The sequence below is a fragment of the Amblyomma mixtum genome, chromosome 3 (assembly GCF_055824585.1).
Source record: "Amblyomma mixtum isolate Tamu chromosome 3, ASM5582458v1, whole genome shotgun sequence".
Lineage (NCBI taxonomy): Eukaryota > Metazoa > Arthropoda > Arachnida > Ixodida > Ixodidae > Amblyomma > Amblyomma mixtum.
The window spans coordinates 344,836,082-344,855,408 of NC_143014.1; the positions used below are offsets into that span (position 1 = coordinate 344,836,082).

The following is a 19,327-nucleotide window of genomic DNA, read 5'->3' on the forward strand; positions in this document are numbered from 1 at the left end:
TCAGAAAGAAGACCGATCTGAAAAGTAACAATAGGAAGAACGTCTAGAAAGCCACTCACTGAACAAAGAAAGGGTACTAGAACCCATATACACATTTTCTGCGCATGGCTACAATAAAAGACTACTTTTAAATAATGACGGAAGCCAGCAGTCATCGAAACCAAGGAGCATAGGGGATGTTCTTTTTTTGGAATTGGTGGTGTTCATCAAAGGGAGGTCAATAAAATGGTTATTTTTTAAATATCACTGATTACAAAGCAAAAGAAAAAAACACGTTGCCAGTGTGATCTGAACCCACAATCTTCGAATTCCACGTCCAGTACTCTGCCAACTGGGCTACGGCAATGGCTGTCTAATCTTCTGCTTTCGGGGGAATTCATGTGTAGTGGCGGAAGTAGTACGCTTAAGTATGACTGGTTTGGATCCCACCAGTGGCATGTGCTTGTTTTTTATTCTGGTTTGTAATCAATTATCTTTTCAAAAATAAAAAAGTAATCACCTTATTGGCCTTCCATTGATGAACATCACAAATTATTAAAAAATATATATCCCACTATGCTCCTTCGTTTTGGTAACTGTTGGCTTCCATCATAAATGTGATAACAAGCCCCTCTTTTCCTTTCTCTAATCTACTTTCATATAAGGTATACATACACCTTTGAGCTAGTGAACATTCTCCGTAAACAATTTTTTTTTGTTTGCCAACCTTTATTTTCAGCAGGTCCATCATTTCCACAAGGATCCCAGGCTTGAATTTGAAGCTTTCGATCCTTCATTGTAAAGTCCGTTCTGTGGGAAGCGGGCTGGCCAGTTCCCGTACAACATCGTAGCCCCACGATCCACAAGCCAACCTCAGTTTCAATGCCTTCACCACAGTATCGTTGCTCCATGTTGAGCCTTGCATCGTGCTCATCTGGAGGCTTCGAAGCTGGTCTTGATTGAAGTATTTGCTGATGCCTGCATGTCTACAGGACAATAATTGGGAATATAAGGCACAGCAAAGTCGGAGGTGTATCTATACGGATGGATGCCCAAAGAGGGCTTGAAACAAAAATCGCATGGCCTGCACTGGCAATTTTCACCATCAGCTTCCATCACTGCCATTTGAGATCAAATGTGAATGTACAAAATAATAAAAACATTCTGCTTTTAGTGTGACAGCACTACTAGGCACATTTTCTGATTTTGGGCTTTATGAGGCAGCCCACCTGCCCACTGGGTTGTGGGCAACCTGCTAGGTGTGCACACCTGGCATGACTTCACCTAGGCAAAGTCCTTCAAAGTAAAATGCTTTCAGGGCAAACAACTTTAGGTCAAGGGCTAAGTCAAATGCCTTCAGCGCATATGGACCTTAGGTGCCCACAGTAACTAGTGCTACTGCATGATATTCCACCTTAGCCTTGCTAACCTGCCTGCTCATTTATTATTCAACACTGTACACACATTAAATAGACAGCAAAGCTTTGTTTCGACACCAAAGTAGAATGGATAACAGGCATTTATATGGACAACTCACTTCGAACAGATATGAAATTACCACATATGAATTTTCACTTCTTTAAGTACAGACCTGAGTGTATCAGTGAAGGTTTTCCATGCAGGAGACATGCTGTGGTATTAAAGGACTATAGACACCTAATTTTGGTAGCATGCTTCCTGCAAATCATGGGTTATATATTAGAATAGATGGAACATCGTGTGGTGTTCACCTACGACCATTAAATAATTTATAGCCGTATTTTTACTCTGATGCTATTCTGGTTTTATGAACCGAACGATGGCTGTGACGTGTAGTTGACCTTTAGGTTGAGTGAGGTACGAAAAAACCTGCGATATAAACACTGCTACATAATTTCAATTCGCTACAACACTCATACCAGCTTGCTTCAGGAGCTGGAATGACAACAAATGATATGTCAGCAATATATTCCTGCTTTTTTGTGCCTTATGTGATCTAAAGGTCAACTACATGCCACAGCCATCGTTCAGCAAGATGAAATCGCAACAGCATCAACAAGGAATTCAATCAAATTATTTATCGGCCGTATGCAAATGTTACACTGTGATTCGTGTATACGAATGTCTGATGCATCATTTGAAAGAAGAAAACATGCAAGGAAAACTTTTGTATTCCTTTAGCAATCTCCTTCCTTTTTTGTGTACTGATATTAATGTCTCCATTGGAATGATATTACCTTTCACAAGTTTCTGGTTCTGTCTTTCCAGTGTTCTTGCTCGCTTTTGACATCCAGCAAGCTTTCTTTTTAAGGTCTCCATCTCCTTCTGCACACTTTCAACCTGAGGGTCAGCATCATCTGAAACAGAATTAGAAATTGATCACCTTTACAACAGCCATTAATGCTTTAAAGCCCAACATTTCACACGAATGACAACTGAACATTTTTCTTCAATATTACCTCGTTTGAAATCTTTCACATCTGTTCTGAGAATAGCTCCTCTGAACTTCATAACGTAAAAAGAGACAGCACGTCTCACTTTTTTATTAAGAAACATGAATGAGGAAGGTTGGCCAACTATTACAGAGTGGTAATAAATTTGAGCAGCAAATGAATGTTAAAATACAACATTGTACAGCTATAAATATATTATTCCTGTCACATCAAAAGAGGGTAAAAAGGAAGCTGAATATTGTGATCAACACAGTACAGCATTGGCTTCTGAGCGTGACTGGAACAAAAAAAAAACACCCCAGTAGAATCGTCTTATTGTACAGTTGCGAATTTAGCCAATTTTTGGTGCCATATTATTGCTTCGTTATACACTGGCAATTACAATGGAAGTTGTCAGCTCATGGAGCAATGTGAAATCCTGGGTGTCAAAGGGTTATATTTCATGTAAATTCAAAGATCATTATGTAAAAAGACAAACATTACTTGCAACACATTGCTGTGGAATTGATATTTGAGTGGGTCCTGTGAAGGTCATTAAATGTTTTTCATATTGATGCACAGACAGCTTTACTGCATGAGCCACATGGCAAGGGCTCTACATTGCAGATTTAATTTTAACAAAACTCATCAACACTAACCAAGTGTGCAGGAACAAATAGCCGTGGACGCCATTGTTGTGCTGCCAGGGGTATCCATACGTCGCCTCTTGCTTGGTGGCTGACTGATGCAGTTCTGCACGCATGCACCAGCGCTAGGCATCGATTCTCTACTATCACATGCCTGCTTGTCACTAGATCCCGTGTGAATGTCAGTTTCTGCAAAGTAGAAATAAATTGCAGCCATTTGGGGTTAGCAGTTGTGGTGGTAGAATAGAGCTGGTTTCTGTGAAGAAAATAGCACTATGCAGTTATCTTACGCTGCAAAGCAGGCACATCCACTACTGATAACTGAGAAGAATGGCCGACCAAGGAAAATGTGCTTACTCATGGCAGGTTTCTTCTGGAATTTCAGAAGAGAACGGCTGACTGTACCTGCAAATAGTAGCAAGTTATGACTCTTCTACTCATTGCTGAGTCTTCCCATGTGAGGAAATGCACACTAAATGTAATAAGTATGTACCTTGCATTTGTGACGAAGACTTCTCGACTGTAAATGTTGCGTTTTCAGATGTACAGATCAGCACTGTCTTCCTGGGATGCTCAATTATAACACGCTGCACAGCCAGGGCATTAATGCTTGAATTCTCAAAGCCACATGGAGCCTCCTGTGATGTGTTTCCCTCTATACAAAAGAAAAAACATGTCATCACCAGGGCTGTCTCTTCATGTATGCAGAAGCTAGTGTTATAACTTTGGAAAAAGCACACAACACGATACGATGAAAGATTTAGAGTGCCAGATTTAAACTCTCTGCCCTGGTCAATAGTGTCTTTCTGCTGAAAACCAGTAATGACAGCTAATTATAAACCAGTGCAAGACCGATATTCTTTGCTGTTTTCTAGTGAATTCAAGTTCAACAAACATTATTTTCAATACAAAACCCCCTGTATAGCATGAAGTTGATACTGACATAAAGAATGGCATACCTTCTGAGCATGACTGCAGGGAAGGTAGAACATATGATGGAGGTTCAGGAGCACGCTCAGCTGTAGAGCCTAGCTCAGAACAGCTGGGAATGTTTTCCAGTGCTACAAGGAAAGGCAAAATGCACTTCTAAGTTTGGCAATTCACATAAAACGATAGACTCATTAAGAAATGAAGCATTGAACTAAAAGTGTTTCGACGGGACACTGATAATGCACAGCTCTCTCACCTGATACATTCGGCACGCCTTCAGCAGATGGCCCTGAAGAACAAGCAGCAGGAATAGCTGTGTGTCGGCAACAAACAGTGCAGTCTAGTTTAGGTCTTATGTAATGTTGGCCTTAGACAATAAGGTAATGCAGAAGTCAGAATAAAAATATGAAGAAATTCGGTAACATGCTAGGTGTCATTTTTCAAAACGCTTAACAATGAGGCCCCACTTACCCGAGGCGTGGACAGTACCACGAGGATGTGGTGGTTTGCGGGGCAGCTTTGCTGGCCGGTGAGAGAATATTGATGGGACAGCAGTGCATTTCAGTTTCTTTATGCCAAGCTTCCTCAGAATTATGGGCTCGAATTGGTCTTCAGTATAATGGAGCTGTAAAGAAGGGCAATCGTATTAGTAATATATATGAAAATGAAAAATACAAAAACCCAGCTGTGCAGGTGAACACACTGAAGTCCCTTGATGGGTTTCTAGGACAGATTGGGAAGCTGATGTCTGCGGGTGGCTGGTAGGCACGAAATAATTACGGTGCTGCCTTTCGGATTATTTGTATGGCGGGAATATAATGAAAGGAATATTATGGGCAGTGGACGCTGAGACTGGCCGTTGGTTTCGCACAGCAATAAAATTCCTTTGCGCCCGCGTCACACAAACTTTTGGCACGTAGAGCACTTGCACAGCTAACACTCCAATAATTCACACATGCTATGCGCGAGAGCGAACACAAGTAAATTCATCTAATTTGAGCGCAAGTTATGTACACACCGCCAATTTTTTAGCAGTATCGCGCAACCGTTGACCAGCCGACGGCGCAGAGCGCGAATCAAGCGAGAATAAGCGCATTAGTTTCAGATGAACAGATTCTCGCTCATTTTGCCGCTCTGCGCCGTCATCAGGCGCTGACAAGCAGGCTGGTTGACAGTCGCACTATACTGTTAAAGAATTGGCTGGGCGTACAGCAGAACACTTCGCAAGAGGCAACGGTTTCAGTGCGCATTACTGAGCTAAAAGGTTTTGGCTACTTAATCTCAATGGACCAGCTGCAGTGGGTGCCGGAGTGGGGCTGTAGGCTGAAATACGCGTGCATACTTGCACTGACATGCATGTTTACGAAACGACAAAGGCGGTCAGCAGCGCATAATCAAACAATCGGCAAACACAGTGCGAGCTGGGAGCTTTACCAATTCTTACACGCCAGGCGAAGTTTGCTACTAGAGCATCGAATCTCAACGATAGAAAGCCGGAATTGAACTTACCTCACATAGCTTGCTTGACTTCGTCGGCTTGAAATTTTTTCTCCCAATCCTGTGGAGCCACGCTTTCTGTCGCGCAATGTCGTTTTTTGCAAGCGGCACTGAAAACAATGCCAGCGCTTTTCCTGACTGGGTTGAGCACCCGAAGGCGCAACAACCCAGCATTTCGGCTGCTGCTCGGGCACAAAAAAGTGCCCGAAAAACTCAAGTTACTTCCAGCGCACAGCGAAAGTTACTTCCAGCACACAGCGACAAATATAAAAAAGTCACCTCCGATGAATGTCCGTCGCCAGCACAACTATACGAGTAGCGTGCAAGCGCCGTCGAACTATGCAGCCGGACGACTTAGGAAGAACATGGCGGAACGGAACCAGTTCCCAACCGGAAGTGGGCACTGTCCAATCGTGTGCGTCGGCGGCGCCGCAAACGTTTTCGGTACTTAGCTTTTTTTAGAAAAGCTCATACAGGGACTTTACCACAAACTAGACGAGGAGACTGCCTCTTTTGACCTCACTACAACAAACCAGAGTTTGGAAATCTTCGTGGCTATCTGCTAACAGTAGAATATCATGGAGAGGTTGCTCAAGAACCTGTTCGCTTAATCTGTGCGCCAGATTATAACCTAGATTACTTTCTTGTAGCATTCTTTCCATATTTTTTGCATAAAGCATAATCATTAGCAATGATGGAGCACAACCTTGCCTTAATTATTTACGTACCTCAACAGTTTTTCTTTTACACCTTTCCCTATCTTAAAAATTTTATTATCTCGCTGTATTTCCTGCAGGAAATCAGCTGCCTCGTTACTGATACCTTCATTTTTTAACACGTTTCAGCGGAGTTCTCTGCTCACATTGTCGTATGCACTGCTTATGTCCAAAAAGGCTGACTACACAGGTCTGTTTTCTGTCTTAGCTATATCTATGCCTTCGGTAAGCAGGAACAGCAGGCTATCATACAAGCGCCTTTCCTTCTGAACCTGTTCTGAGGTTCTCCAAGTATCTTATGTAATTCTACCCATGAGTGCATTTTTGTTTTCACCGCTTAGATTGCCATCTTGTATACTCCGGATGATGTCATAATCAGTGTGAAATATTTTATGCGCTACCTATCACCTTTTCTTTTATAAATAACATTCAGTTGTAATCGGTGTGAAATAATTTATTCGCATTATATCTCCTTTTCCTTTATAAATAACATTCATTTTTCCTGTTGCCAGCTGTGTGGACTTTGCTTATTTGTTGGGATGGTCTCCAATGCTTTTAAAAATGTTTCCTTGCTTCTAGGGCCAAACTCATTGATTTCGTATCCTACTTCGGATATGCATTTAGGAATACACGGTCTGTTCTGAAAGTAGTAGGACTGATTTCTTTTTCAAAATTTTATTCATGATAATAGTACAAATGATTAGAATTTTTCAAAGGAGCACCCTTCCGCATCTACACACTGCTGCCAATGAGTTTTCCAGCTTTCATACGCCTCCAGGAACGCCTGGACCAGAATGCTGTTTAGCTCCCTCATCACGGCCTGTTGAACCACCTCTACCTATCCGTGATGCTTCTCCTTGAGCGTCGACTTTATTCTCGGAAATAGAAAAAAGTCTGGCAGAGTCAACTCGGGGCTCTAGGGGGGGCGAGGCAGCGTTGCCACCTTGTACTAGGCAAGATACTACATTACGAGGAACCCTGTCTGGCTCGGCGCGTTGTCATGGTGCAGCCGCCATTTGTTGGCGATGGCTGGGCGGACACGAACAATGCATTTTCGCAGTCTTCTGAGGACTTCCACGTAAAAAACTGCATAAACTGTTTGTCCGGGTGGTACGAACTCTTTATGGGTGACTCCATGTCGATCAAAAAATCAAATGAGCATGTACTTTTCCTTGGATTTGCTCTTTTGTGCTTTCTTGGGGTTGGGGAAAAAGGGGTGGGCCATTCTGAGCTCTGCCACTTGCTCTCTGGGTCATATTCAAACACCCACATCTCGCCACAGGTCACTACGTTATCCACAAAATCGGGGTTCTCATTCGCGCGATGAAGAAAATCCTGGCAGATCACTTTCCGGCTGGCCTTTTGTTCCTCTGACAACACTCGCGGCACCAACTTCACACACACTTTCCTCATGGTTAAGTTTTCTGTCAGGATCTCAAAACTTGGGTTTGAGGAATGCTACAGTCATCTGCAATCATTCTGATACTCATCCTGCGATCACTGATAGGTACATTTTTCATTGCGACACATTTTCGTTGGTCTTGCTGGTCGATGAGCGTCCGGAGTGGTCGTCGTCTTTCACTCTTTCCCTACCTTCTTGGAACAGCTTGTGCCAATCAAAAACACCTGATCTACCCATGGCAGCATCCCCGTAGGCCTGCTTAATCATGTCGTGAGTCTCTTGGTCCGTTTTACTAAGCTTTACACAAAATTTGATCGCGTATCGCTGATCCAGTAAACACTCCATGATTCTGCGTGACGAGGCGTTTCAACAGGGGTGCACAGTACAAGCGATCTGCTCTCTTCAACGGCCGAGAGCAGACTGCTGATTTTCTCCAGTGTTCCCAATATCCCCCTTCACCGATCCTGCACTCGCAGACAACCTTTCGTCTGCCCGTTCTCCCAGGAAAAAACAAGTCCTGCTACTTTCAGAACAGACCCTGTATTTGCTTCCACATTTTTCCTGTTAGTACTGGTCAGTTCTAAGCTGTTTTCTATTATGCTGTCCTGTGTTCCTCTCTCATTTGTGGAGATTACACTATCGTCGCTCTAAAATGACACAACTATAAATGATGTAATGTAGTTCGCAGCATTGTCTTCCTCTCAGAAACCTCCCTCAGCATCTTGAATCTGTTCCTGCTTTCCTTGATTCATTTTACACAGTTAGCTGATATGGTTCCAGAATTTTCTTGGCCCTTGTTTAGTTGCATCATGCACTCCAGCCAGCCAGCGGTCAGTGGAGTCCTTTACTTTAGCCTGGACGAGGACCTGCACTTGCTGCTTCATTTGTTGATCAGATTCCCATTTTCGGTGTATTTCCTCTTGAGATAACTGCGCTTTCTTTGCTTCACTGTGTTCCCTTGAAGCCACCCATCAATGTTCGATGGCCTCCTTAATTTCCTTATTCACCGGCTCATAGCTTCCTCTTTCCTCTCCTGTGCATTGCTCCTTTTACTTGTTTCATTTTAGTACTGATGAATAGCTTTAACTGATTATAATCCCACTTTTTATGAGGCATTTCTCACTTGCATCTTCTCTGCCTGCTGCCATTAGTGCTATTTGTTTGTCATTTCATTTGTCTTTACTGCATTTCTCATTTGAACAGATCTCCCAACTGCAGACTAATACACGTAAGATCATTTCCCCAGAGTGTACTCCCCCTCTTTGTTAATTTCCTTTTTTGCAAGATTGATATAGATTCCATGCTGTAGATTCGCTGGCATTGATCGTATTCTGTTTTAGCTTCCTCTGTGTGCTTCTACTTTTTCATATATATAATAATGGAGTGGGTAACACAAGACGATCACTACATGTGCCATGAATGATCGCCATATTGTCCAAGGCACTAAAGTGCAGTGCATTTTGAAGGACATGAGGGTAAGAACTTCTTTTGCTGGTTCACAGATCTGATATCATTTGACGTGCCTACTAAAATGAATATTACATTAGCTTGAGATAGAGCGACTCATTTAGTTTAAAAAGATGTATGCTAATGTAAATAACGGGGTGGCACATATTTCTGTAACACTTCTTACTGGCAGTTAGATTTAAGAGCCTTCTTAATCAATTTCCTCTGGTGAGAAGTGAAGGATAGCTAGGAATGTTAGCACCATTTTTTGTTCTTTCAGAGAACATTAAACTTTGTGTGCAAACCAGTAGCTGTTCTGCACCCTTGCCAAACCTCTCTTTTGGCTAGAATTATAGAGATTAATATGAAATATTTGTCAGTTGACTTCAACATGACATAGCCCTTGCCCAGAATCCTATTAATGAATGTCTTATAGGAAAGACACATCATAACAATCATCACTGTGAGTACCCGGGTAAAATCAGAACTGCCCGGATTTAAGTTGAAGCAATGTCACTTTTGGTTAAAGAGCCGTACCTTCCACCACTTCCAGTCTGGGACTAACTGAAACTGGCTAGATTTGTTTCCCGCATGATCTTAGCTTTGTGGTGCCCCAAACTAAAAGGCATATTTTTCCTGCCTCGTCTGCAAGTCTAAAAAAATGTAAAAGATATACACACTGGCAAACCATGAAATAACTAGCACAAAACATTGCCAAAAATTGTACCCAGAAACGAAATGGTAAGTTCGGCTTGTAATTAGCTCTTTTAGATGTACAGGCTGTCACATTTGTACAAATCACAATAATACGAGGGAAAAATATGAGAACGACATCAGATAATTAGGTCATATTGAGGGCAACTATAAAACGTGCTCAAACAATAAAAAAATTTGCCAAAAATATTTTGACGCAATATTAATTATTTCTGCTTACACCAGGAGAGCACTGTACAGAGCCATATATCGAGAAGATAGACGAATGGTTGAACGATGCAAACAGAGATGAGAATAGCATTTCACATTAGACTGTCCATTCATCTGGATTTCCCACATGAATGACAGATTATACTACTTTTTGAAACATCCAGATTTTTTACTTGAGAAAATGCCCACCACCCCTGCAGTTGCACACACATGACATGTCTCAGAATTAGTCGCATCAAGAAGTATGGTGCTGTCTGCCACTGCTGCTACGGGGTGTGGCAGTTGGCCCTATTTACTCCACAGCCATTGTTTTTCTAGCTCATGTGTCCTTCGAGTCCACAGTTCTCACATGCAAAAATGTGCTCACTGTGCTGCAGTTACTATAGTCGACGCTTGATGGTCCGTTCTGCAGTGGCACCTTTAACTAGACAATTCGTAGCATAAGCTAGCATAAAGTTAAACACAACCTTTTTGGATAGCTCTATGCAGTGCACTTTTCTTCGTGATTTCCAACGAAGCGTCTTAAATAAGCATTCAACGCATTCGACATTTTATTGCAAGCTTGGGAAACTAGGCTAAATTTGACATACCGTATTTTCCGGTGTACAACACGCACCTTTGTATAAGACGCACCCGCCATATATGCAGGCTGTCATTGAAAAAATTGGTATATAAGACGCACCCATGTATAAGACGCACCCCAATTTACCCAGTTAGGCTAGTGAGGCTTAATTAAACATGCTTATACGGCCATCGCAAAATGCACCGTACGTGTGAGAAGTTCTTAAGCAACGCTAAGTGATCGAAAAAGTCAACACTACGTCATACCCGCCCACGTTTTAGCACAAAAGAAAAAAGAGCGAAAGAACTCTCTTTATGTCCATAACAATTTATTTTTACATAAAACCTTCAAAGTCTTCATCTTCGGATGCGCTATCGAAAAGGCAACGCGGCTGAAGCATTCTCTTCGCACTACGTACTTGCAAAGGGTGACTAAGAAAAACATCGGCTTCTCTTAGCTTGTCTTGACAATGGCGAGAAGCGCGACTGTCGCCATCTTTTGGCATTTCACATTGCCTTTGCTTGTGGCCTCCTAAACGGCCGCGTCCCTAGCCGCGTGTTTAAGATCCCGGAAGTGGTAACCCCGCCGCATCATGATAAAGTTCACCTAGAAAAGTTGCGCACGGCGGTCCCCGTATTGAAGTATTAACCATGTTACAACCGCGTTATTGGTAGTAATATTTTTTCGGTGAAAGAAGCTTGAACATGAACCTGAGTAATTTCTGAACTCGCAAAAAAAAACCGGAAAATTCGCATATAAGACGCACCCTTGTATAGGACGCACCAGCAAAATTTTTGAAAAAAAACCGCGTCTTATACACCGGAAATTACGGTAAACATCTGGCAACAAGTACCTTTGGTCCCTAATTTCCAAATATTTGCAACAACTAGTAAACAAAATAATGTACCTTTAGTTTTTTACTGCAAAATAAGCAAAATATGATCCAAAGCTTACATCACAATTTTGTTTTTTTTTTCAGAAAATACTGGCCACCCTGTGACAATCTAAAAGTCTGGCAACATAAAAATAGTAAATAATGCTCGGTGTACGCTTACAACGATTTTAATGTTTTGCAAAAATAGGAAGAAAAAAGCACAACTGTCTGACTACAATATTGGAGGTTACCAATGCAGTAAACCTACACCTTCTCCCTCACTTCAAATGTCAGGGGGCACCACAAACTAGATGAGGAGAAAAAGAAACTGTACTATATACAGAACGAGTAAATATTGGCAGAAAAGGTCCCTGAAATATAAGTGGTTGTAATTATAAGAAAAATGCATTCTCAGTAGAGAGAAAGAGAAAAAAAAATTTTGAGTAGAGCTTCAAGGGAAGCCCCCAGAAGAAAACTCAATTGGCTTACACACTCCATGAGGGAAGGGATGGAGGAGGGAGTGAAAGAAAGTAAGAAAAAGATACACAGTAGTGGAGGACTCTGGATCGATTTCGACCGAGTACCTTGCCCTTTCGCTTCATAAAACAAAAACTTCTTTCTGGAAATTTTATAGAAACAATCCCACTGCATAGATCAGGCATCGAAGATAACCTCTGCAAAATACTAGAGCCATTCTAGCCCTGAACAGCTGTAAAAATTCAAATGAAATCTTGTGCACTGTTTCCTTTGGGAAGCAGTTTATTCTGCGGATTGTGCATTCAAGGTGGTGCTGCAGCCCGGACCATCAAGCGTCGACTGTAGTAACTGTAGCAACGTGAGCACAGTCTTCCTTGCGAGAACTCCGGACTCGAAGGAGACCTCAGCTAGAAGTGCGGTGGTTGTGCAACACAATGTCAATGCCACTGGCACTCCTCGTAGCAGCAGTGGCAGACAGCACCATACTCCTTCATCTGGCTATTTGTCAGACATGTCATGCGTCTGCCTGTGCACGAGTGGTGGGCGTTTTCTCAAGTAAAAATCTGGATGTTTGAAATAGTAGTATATTCTGTCATTAATGTGGGGGATCCAGATGAATGGATGGTCTAATGCAAAATGCTACTCTCGTCTCTGTTTGTGTTGTTCAACCAGTCATCTGCCTTGCTGATTTACGGCTCTAAATAGTGCTCTCCTGGAACTAGTGAAAATATTATCGTGCCAATATCTTTTTGGCAAATTTTTAAATTGTTCTAGCACCTTTGAAAGTCAGCCTAATTATCAAGTAATTATCTGGTCTCGTTATCATTTTTTGTTTTTGTTTCCTTCGTATTATTGTCACTTGTATGAATGCGACAGCCTATACATCTAAGGGAGCCAGTTACGAGCCAAACTTATCATTTTGTGTCTAGGTGCTATTTTTGGCAAGGTATAACGGTAGTTTCGTTGTTTGCCAGTGTGTATTTCTTTTACATTTTCTTAATCAAGCGGATGGGGGAGGATGAAATATGACTTCTGGTTTGGTGCAGCTGAAAGCTAGGAAGCATGCAGGAAACAAATCTAGCCTATTTCAGTTAGTTTCAGATTGGAAATGGTGGAGGGTTCGGCTCATTAACCAAGAGTGACAATTGCTTCAACCTAAGAATCGGGCAGTTGTGACTTTACTCGGGTACTCACAGTGATGATTGTTATGATGTGTCTTTTCTAAGAGACGTTCATTAATATGTTTCTCGATAAAGCCATGTGGAAGTCAAAGACATGTGGAAGTCAAAGAATTATTTCATAATTATTTTCAGAATTTTACCCAAAACACAAGGTTATTGCCAAAGTTCCAGAGAAGCTACGGGTGTGCACATAAAGTTTGATGTTCTCGGAAAGAACGAAAAAATTGCGCTAACATTCATAGCTATCCTGCACTTCTTGTCAGAGGAAAACGATTAAGAAGGCTCTCTATTGTAAGTGCCAGCAAGACATGTGTTAAAGACATATATGCTACCCCGTTTTTTTTGCTAGCATGGATCTGTGAAAATTGCATGAGTTGCTCTTTCTGAAGCAACTATAATAATCATTTTAGTAGGCACATCAAATCATATCAGATCTGTTAAACAGCAAAACAAGTTCTTATTCTCATGTTCTTCAAAATGCTGTGTGCTTAAGTGCCTCGGACGACATGGCGGTTATCGGTGGCACTTGTAGTGAGCGTCTTGTGTTACCCTTTCCATTATTATCTATAGAAAATGTAGAAGCACACACAGGAAGCAGAAACATAGCGCGGGCTACGCCACTGAATTTTCTATGCAGCCCTCCCCCCTCCCCCTCATCATTTTTACTGAGTGTACTTCCATCGTTGAAGGATATCCAGCAGCGGTAGACATTACAGCAGTGTGAAGGCTTTGTTCGATAAAATTAAATGCTCTTTTACATTGAGCACCGTATTTCCCAACAAACACAAAACCTCCTCAAAATCTCCCAAAAATGACCCATCGGGACATCTGGAATCTCCCCAGGAGGTGCTCATTTTTCCCGAACACATCTAAAAAACGTCCCCACAACTAGCAATGTCCAAAAAGTTGTGCGTCCCATGGAAAGCCCCAAAAGGTTAATGCTCGATTTCTCGGCTCTGGTTCAATAAAATTATTCCTCATTTTTCGTGCAGCCTGCAGGCATCCAAGCGCACATATGTGCCAAATTTCAGGTGCATATTTACGTTACAGGTGGTGTAATCCACCTTTCCACTCGTCTGAATGCGTGCTGGCTCGGCCGTCCTGCACTTATCCGTTTACGTGAAATGTCCTAGCATTTTGCACACAAAGGAAATATGAACTCAAAAAGTCACCCGATTTGGCTCATATAAGAGCAAATAGCAGCACCATACAGAAGTAATTTCAGTTTACTAGGTGTGCTCTTAGCACGAATTGCATCCTGTCGTCCATGCCGGCGACCGCACCATACACCACCACAATCAAAATGCATTCATGTTTCAGTCAAAGAAAAACAATACAGACCGAATTGAAAGTCCGTGCCGAAAAACTTACGTTCAACGGCGCAAATCTGAATGAATACAAACAGCAGACGCAAACGTATGCACCATTTAATACACAGTGTACATAACACTACGGCGCCATGCATATGATGGCCACTTTTTTCTCCAGCCCTGAGAAATCTGCAATATGAAGCAAGTAAAACAGAATACAGGCTGAAAGTTGATGCACATTAAAGAGCATTCTAAGGGCTTCAAAAGCAGATATGCACATGCAAAAGCAAACGTATGTAAAGAGCAACTTCGGTGACAAAAGAAAAGACGAGATGGGCGTAAGCTGCAGACACGCAGTTTCAGGTCACGGATTTTCTTCAAGTTGAAACCCCCCTCATGCTTAGAGACTCAGAGCAAGCTTCAGCGACGTGTTATCAAAACAGAAAAAAAATATTAGTTCTACTAAGCGAAAATAAAAAAAATGCGAAAAGGGCCTGCAGTATGCTTAAATAAATAAATTAAATAAATAATTAAAATAAACCAACATACCTTGACGACGTTGCCTACGGAAACCCAGGGATGAAATACAAGGCTGCAACAGCTGAAACCATAAATTAAACGCAGGCTTCTGTCCTGCACCTTCTCACAGCACAGCGAGCGCTCAAACTACGCGTTACACCCTCGTAACGATCCTGGGAGTTTTATTTTCTTGCGACTAAGTGTGGGGATAAGACTGCTTGGAGCCAGGCGGGAAGGTGAACGTGCTCAGGTAGTGCGATGGCGCGCTGCATCCACGTGCGGCAGACCGCGCATGCGGCACAGTCCAGCGTGGGAGTCGAGATCAAGGCATGATTAATCCAGTGGGAGAGAGTCAATATAACCACGCGAACACTGCACAAACTATACCGCTGCGGCAGGATGGCTGCGCGGTGGCAAAGTTGGTAGAGCAGGCTAATCCATGGGCACTCGCAGAAAGAGAGTGGTGGGTCTCGGAAGGTCCTTCCCGCCTCAGACCGTAGTAGACGGCCACGCTGCCACCACCAACGTGCTGCAGTCGTCGGAGGCGCTGAGGAATGCAGGGTGCGTGCGAGGAGTCACCTATTGCCACGAACTCCGCTGCCACGAACGCCGCCTCGAACCGCGGCATCAGTAGGGCCGTGGAGCTGCGCAAAGGACTTGCGATGCGCAGCCGCGGCATCAGTTCCAAAAGGAATGGTGTGGGCACGCCGAGGTGCGCGGGAAAACTTCCGTGAATCCGTAGCTACGAAGTCCACGACAGCCCAGTTGGCGCAGTGACGAGAGCAAGAACTACCGCGCGCTGGGGCTTGTGCTCGAACATCTGGGGCAGCGCGAATAAGCGTGCGCAAAATGGCGTCCGTCCAGCGAGGAAGCCGGGCGAGCGACGGGAGGCCATTACCGCACTTCTGCTAGACAGCGGCGCAGCGAGGAGTGCCGATAGTCGGAGACGCCTGGAGGGACCACCACACAATTTTGAAGTTGGGCGCAAGCTGGGAAAACGCTAGAAGACGGGAAAGATGTTGACAGCCGCTGCCGGCGGCGCGATGAAAATGCAGACCGCCGCCGCCTACCTCCAGCATGGAGCCGACGGCCCACGTGCGAGAAACGCATGCACCGAGAGAGATGCGGGGTTAACTGCTTCCTTCGTCTGTTCGAATGAAACTGCCGTTTCATCTCTCAAAACGACGAGTGCAAGAGAAAAACCTTCTCTCCCCGCAGCTTGTGGCGCGAAGGAGAGAGAAAAGAGAGCGCGAGCAGTCGATTTTTATTTCTTGTTGAAAATCATTGGTCCCAAAACGTTATGCCCAGTTACATTTCTGGGACGAAAATGCATTAACTCGCTTTTGTTGCTGCTTAACACTCCAGAAAAAACGTTTCTAGACCTTTAGTGGGAGCACTGCCTTTTTGCTTGTGTTTCTATGTCGTGCCTCTATGGTCTAGAAACATTTGATAAACGTTGTACTGGGACTGGGACATTCCATCCTTTTTTGGAGTTTCTGAGGAGGTTTTGTGTTTGTTGGGTTGATACACAAATATTTCACCCTTGATGTAGACATCCAGAAAGGTCTTCGCTGATTAAGAAATGAAGCTAGGAGAGTTGGTAGTAATTCACCATAGAGCAGCAGTACAGAAATCATGCATAAATGACCAAATAGCTTTGTTTTTCCTTCTGTGCGAGCTTTCGCTTGGTTTCTGTTTCTTGTTTTGAAGTGAAGCTGTCTGCCCATGAGAGGCGCACTTGCCCTTCTCCAAACATCACTTTAAGCCATCCATTATGCCCTCCGCACCGTTTTCATGATACTGCATTTCAGTACAGAATCCCAAATGGCTGAGCGCCTTGGCGTCAACTTGGACATCTGTTCGAGGTTCTTCCCAGGTTTTATTACATGCCGATAAGCATAAACCAACAAACGTAATAACTCCTCAAAAGTTCCCCATAATATGCTCCGGGACAGTTGGAATCTCGCAAACAACTGCTCTGCTTTACCGTGGGCAGCACATGTTACCTTCTTCATTATATTTCTTTTTGTAGGTGCTCGTTTTAAGACAGCCTTCAAAGAATAGAGAACTTCCTCTTGAATTACCATGGAATGATTCCTTCCTGATCTGCCTTTTCCAGTATCGATCTAGTTCTACGCTATTCTTCTTCTCCATTGAATTAATCTAGATTTTTTATTCCGTGGTTTTTTACCTTTTGTTTAATGCTGTTTCTTTCGGCATCATTCTGTCCTGCATACTAACCGGTTAGGTTCCCTGTTCTTTTCTAAAGCCTTGGTAAGTCAACCCTCCTTTATAAGTATTTAAATACATATATAGCTCTGCACCTTCTGTTGTTTAATTTTCTCAGGTGTTCTTCATATAATATTTTACTTTGAGCTTTCCGTGCCTCGAATGATGTCCAGCACGTATCCCACGTACTGCTTCATTAGTGTTTGTGCCATGGGCACCTAGCGTTAATCTTCCAAAATATCTGATTTGCGTCTAATCTCGACTTAACTTCTCCCCTTAAGCACAAAATCACATTTCCGAAAGGAAGACCTGGCGCCATTATTCCTTTCCAAATGCATACCTCTTAGTACTATGTTTGTTGTACATCCATAATGTTGTATCTTTCATTATCTCGGCATCCCTTAAGTCTTTAGCCCTAAGAGACTGTTCGTGCTTTTCTGTGCATATCTGTCCTTTGTTTATCCATATCCCAATATATTTGTGTCAGGATGCTCAGTGTACTTTATGGCCTTGTCTTAACACAGTCGAAAAAAACCATTGGGTTCCAATTGCAGATTGCCAATTGGAACCAATTGGATATTTTAAAATGTGTTTTCAACACCATTGGGGAATACCAATTGGAAAATACCATTTGTACCACTCCAATTGGCCGACACCAAATGGTCAGCTCCAATTGGGCAGGCACCAAGGGCTCCACCCCAATTGAAAGACCTCATTTGGTCTGATCCAGTAGACATTTCTCGGCCAGTTTTATTCGAATGGTATAGAACTAGGTGGATTTTCTCCCAGGAGTTTAAGGCGATGTGCGTTTTGTGCTAACATTTTTACATGGCAATTGAAATTGTGATTACTCCAAGCCTTTAGGGAACTGAAGACAAATGAGCCTGCGATATCACATAGAAGGAACAGAGACACAGTCAGTATATATGCATAAGGCATACTTTTGCTCCAACTTAAATACCCCATTTATGAGGCACTGCTCCTGGAGCCAGTGGCGCTTGTCCATTGAGCAGTTATTTCATTGATTAGTGCCCGCAGTGACAGTTCAAATTGTTAAATTAATGCAGTAGATAAAGCAGCTCACATCTTTTTACTGAGACCTCATTACTTCCCAGTTTTGTGTTCATAGAGAGGAATATTCTGATCCCAATCAAGACAATCATTGGTTTCCAATTGTTTTTTTTTTCAACTGGAAATTTTCCAGCCGTGTATCTTCAACCAACTGGAGCACCGAGTTGGACCTTCCTGCTTGGCTCATTAGCAGTATATATAAGCTATGCACTGTTCATTTAGCACAAAGCACTAATTCTACTACCCGGCTAGTGAACTAGCCGATGGGTAATTGAGGAATCAACTCCTTTACACAATTTGACCTTTAGTTTGGAACACAGCTAGGGGACCAACTGGGCAGTCAAGCCGAAAGTGATGAAGCCAATGGAGTCCTGGGGACCAGTTGGATAATTCAGCTGAATTGGCAGAGCAGACTGAAAGCTCATCCCAGTCGAAAAAAACCATGGGGTACCAATTGGCCATGTCCAATTGGAACCAACTGGATATTTACAAATGTTTTCAACACCATTGGAGAATACCAATTGGAAAATACCATTTGGACCACTCCAATTGGACGACACCAAATGGTCAGCTCCAATTGGGAAGGCACCAAGGGATCCACACCAATTGAAAGGCCTCATTTGGTCTGATTCAGTAGACATTTCTCAGCCTACGTCATCACCGCACGCGGTTTGGTTAAAAGCAACGAGTCAATTCATTTCACATTCAGTTGCAGTTTGATTCGAATGGTATAGAACAAAGTGGATTTTCTCCCTGTAGTTTAAGACGCTGTGCGTTTAGTGCTAACATTTTTACATGGGAATTGAAATTCCTGCAATATCACATGGAATGAGTACAGAAACAGTTTATATATGCATAGAGCATGATTTTGTTCCAACTTATATACCCCATTCATGAGACACTGCTGCTGGAGCCAGTGACGCTTGTCCATTGAGCAAAGTTATTTCATTAATTCATGTCTGCAGTGACAATTGAAATGATTAAATTAATTGAGTAGACAAAGCAGCTCACATCTTTTTACTAAGACCTCATTATTTCCCAGTTTTGTGTTCAGAGAGAGCAATATTCTGATCCCAATCAAGGCAATCATTGGCTTCCAATTGGTTTTTTCCAATTGGAAATTTTCCAGTCGTGCATCTTTAACAAACTGGA

The 19,327-nt window shown here is 42.8% G+C and overlaps 1 protein-coding gene across 1 annotated transcript; it reads right to left on the reverse strand.

The window, feature by feature from the left end:
• On the reverse strand, positions 1 to 5,325 carry LOC149356210 (uncharacterized). Its single transcript, XM_089576280.1, has 8 exons — positions 5,310 to 5,325; positions 4,224 to 4,280; positions 3,997 to 4,098; positions 3,531 to 3,692; positions 3,395 to 3,442; positions 3,050 to 3,226; positions 2,196 to 2,315; positions 1 to 17 (listed from the first exon to the last, which is right to left on the reverse strand). Exons 1-8 carry the CDS (start codon positions 5,323 to 5,325, stop codon positions 1 to 3), a joined length of 699 nt encoding a protein of 232 aa, XP_089432406.1.
• Between the last annotated feature and the right edge of the window lie 14,002 nt (positions 5,326 to 19,327).

What these genes read in the sequence shown, in the direction of transcription:
- LOC149356210 (XM_089576280.1), bottom strand. An exon ending in AGGCGTGCCGAATGTATCAG is followed by an intron (nt 4,099 to 4,223) that starts GTGAGAGAGCTG and finishes CTTTCCTTGTAG; the next exon opens with CACTGGAAAACATTCCCAGC. An exon ending in CCAGAAGAAACCTGCCATGA is followed by an intron (nt 3,227 to 3,394) that starts GTAAGCACATTT and finishes TCTACTTTGCAG; the next exon opens with AAACTGACATTCACACGGGA.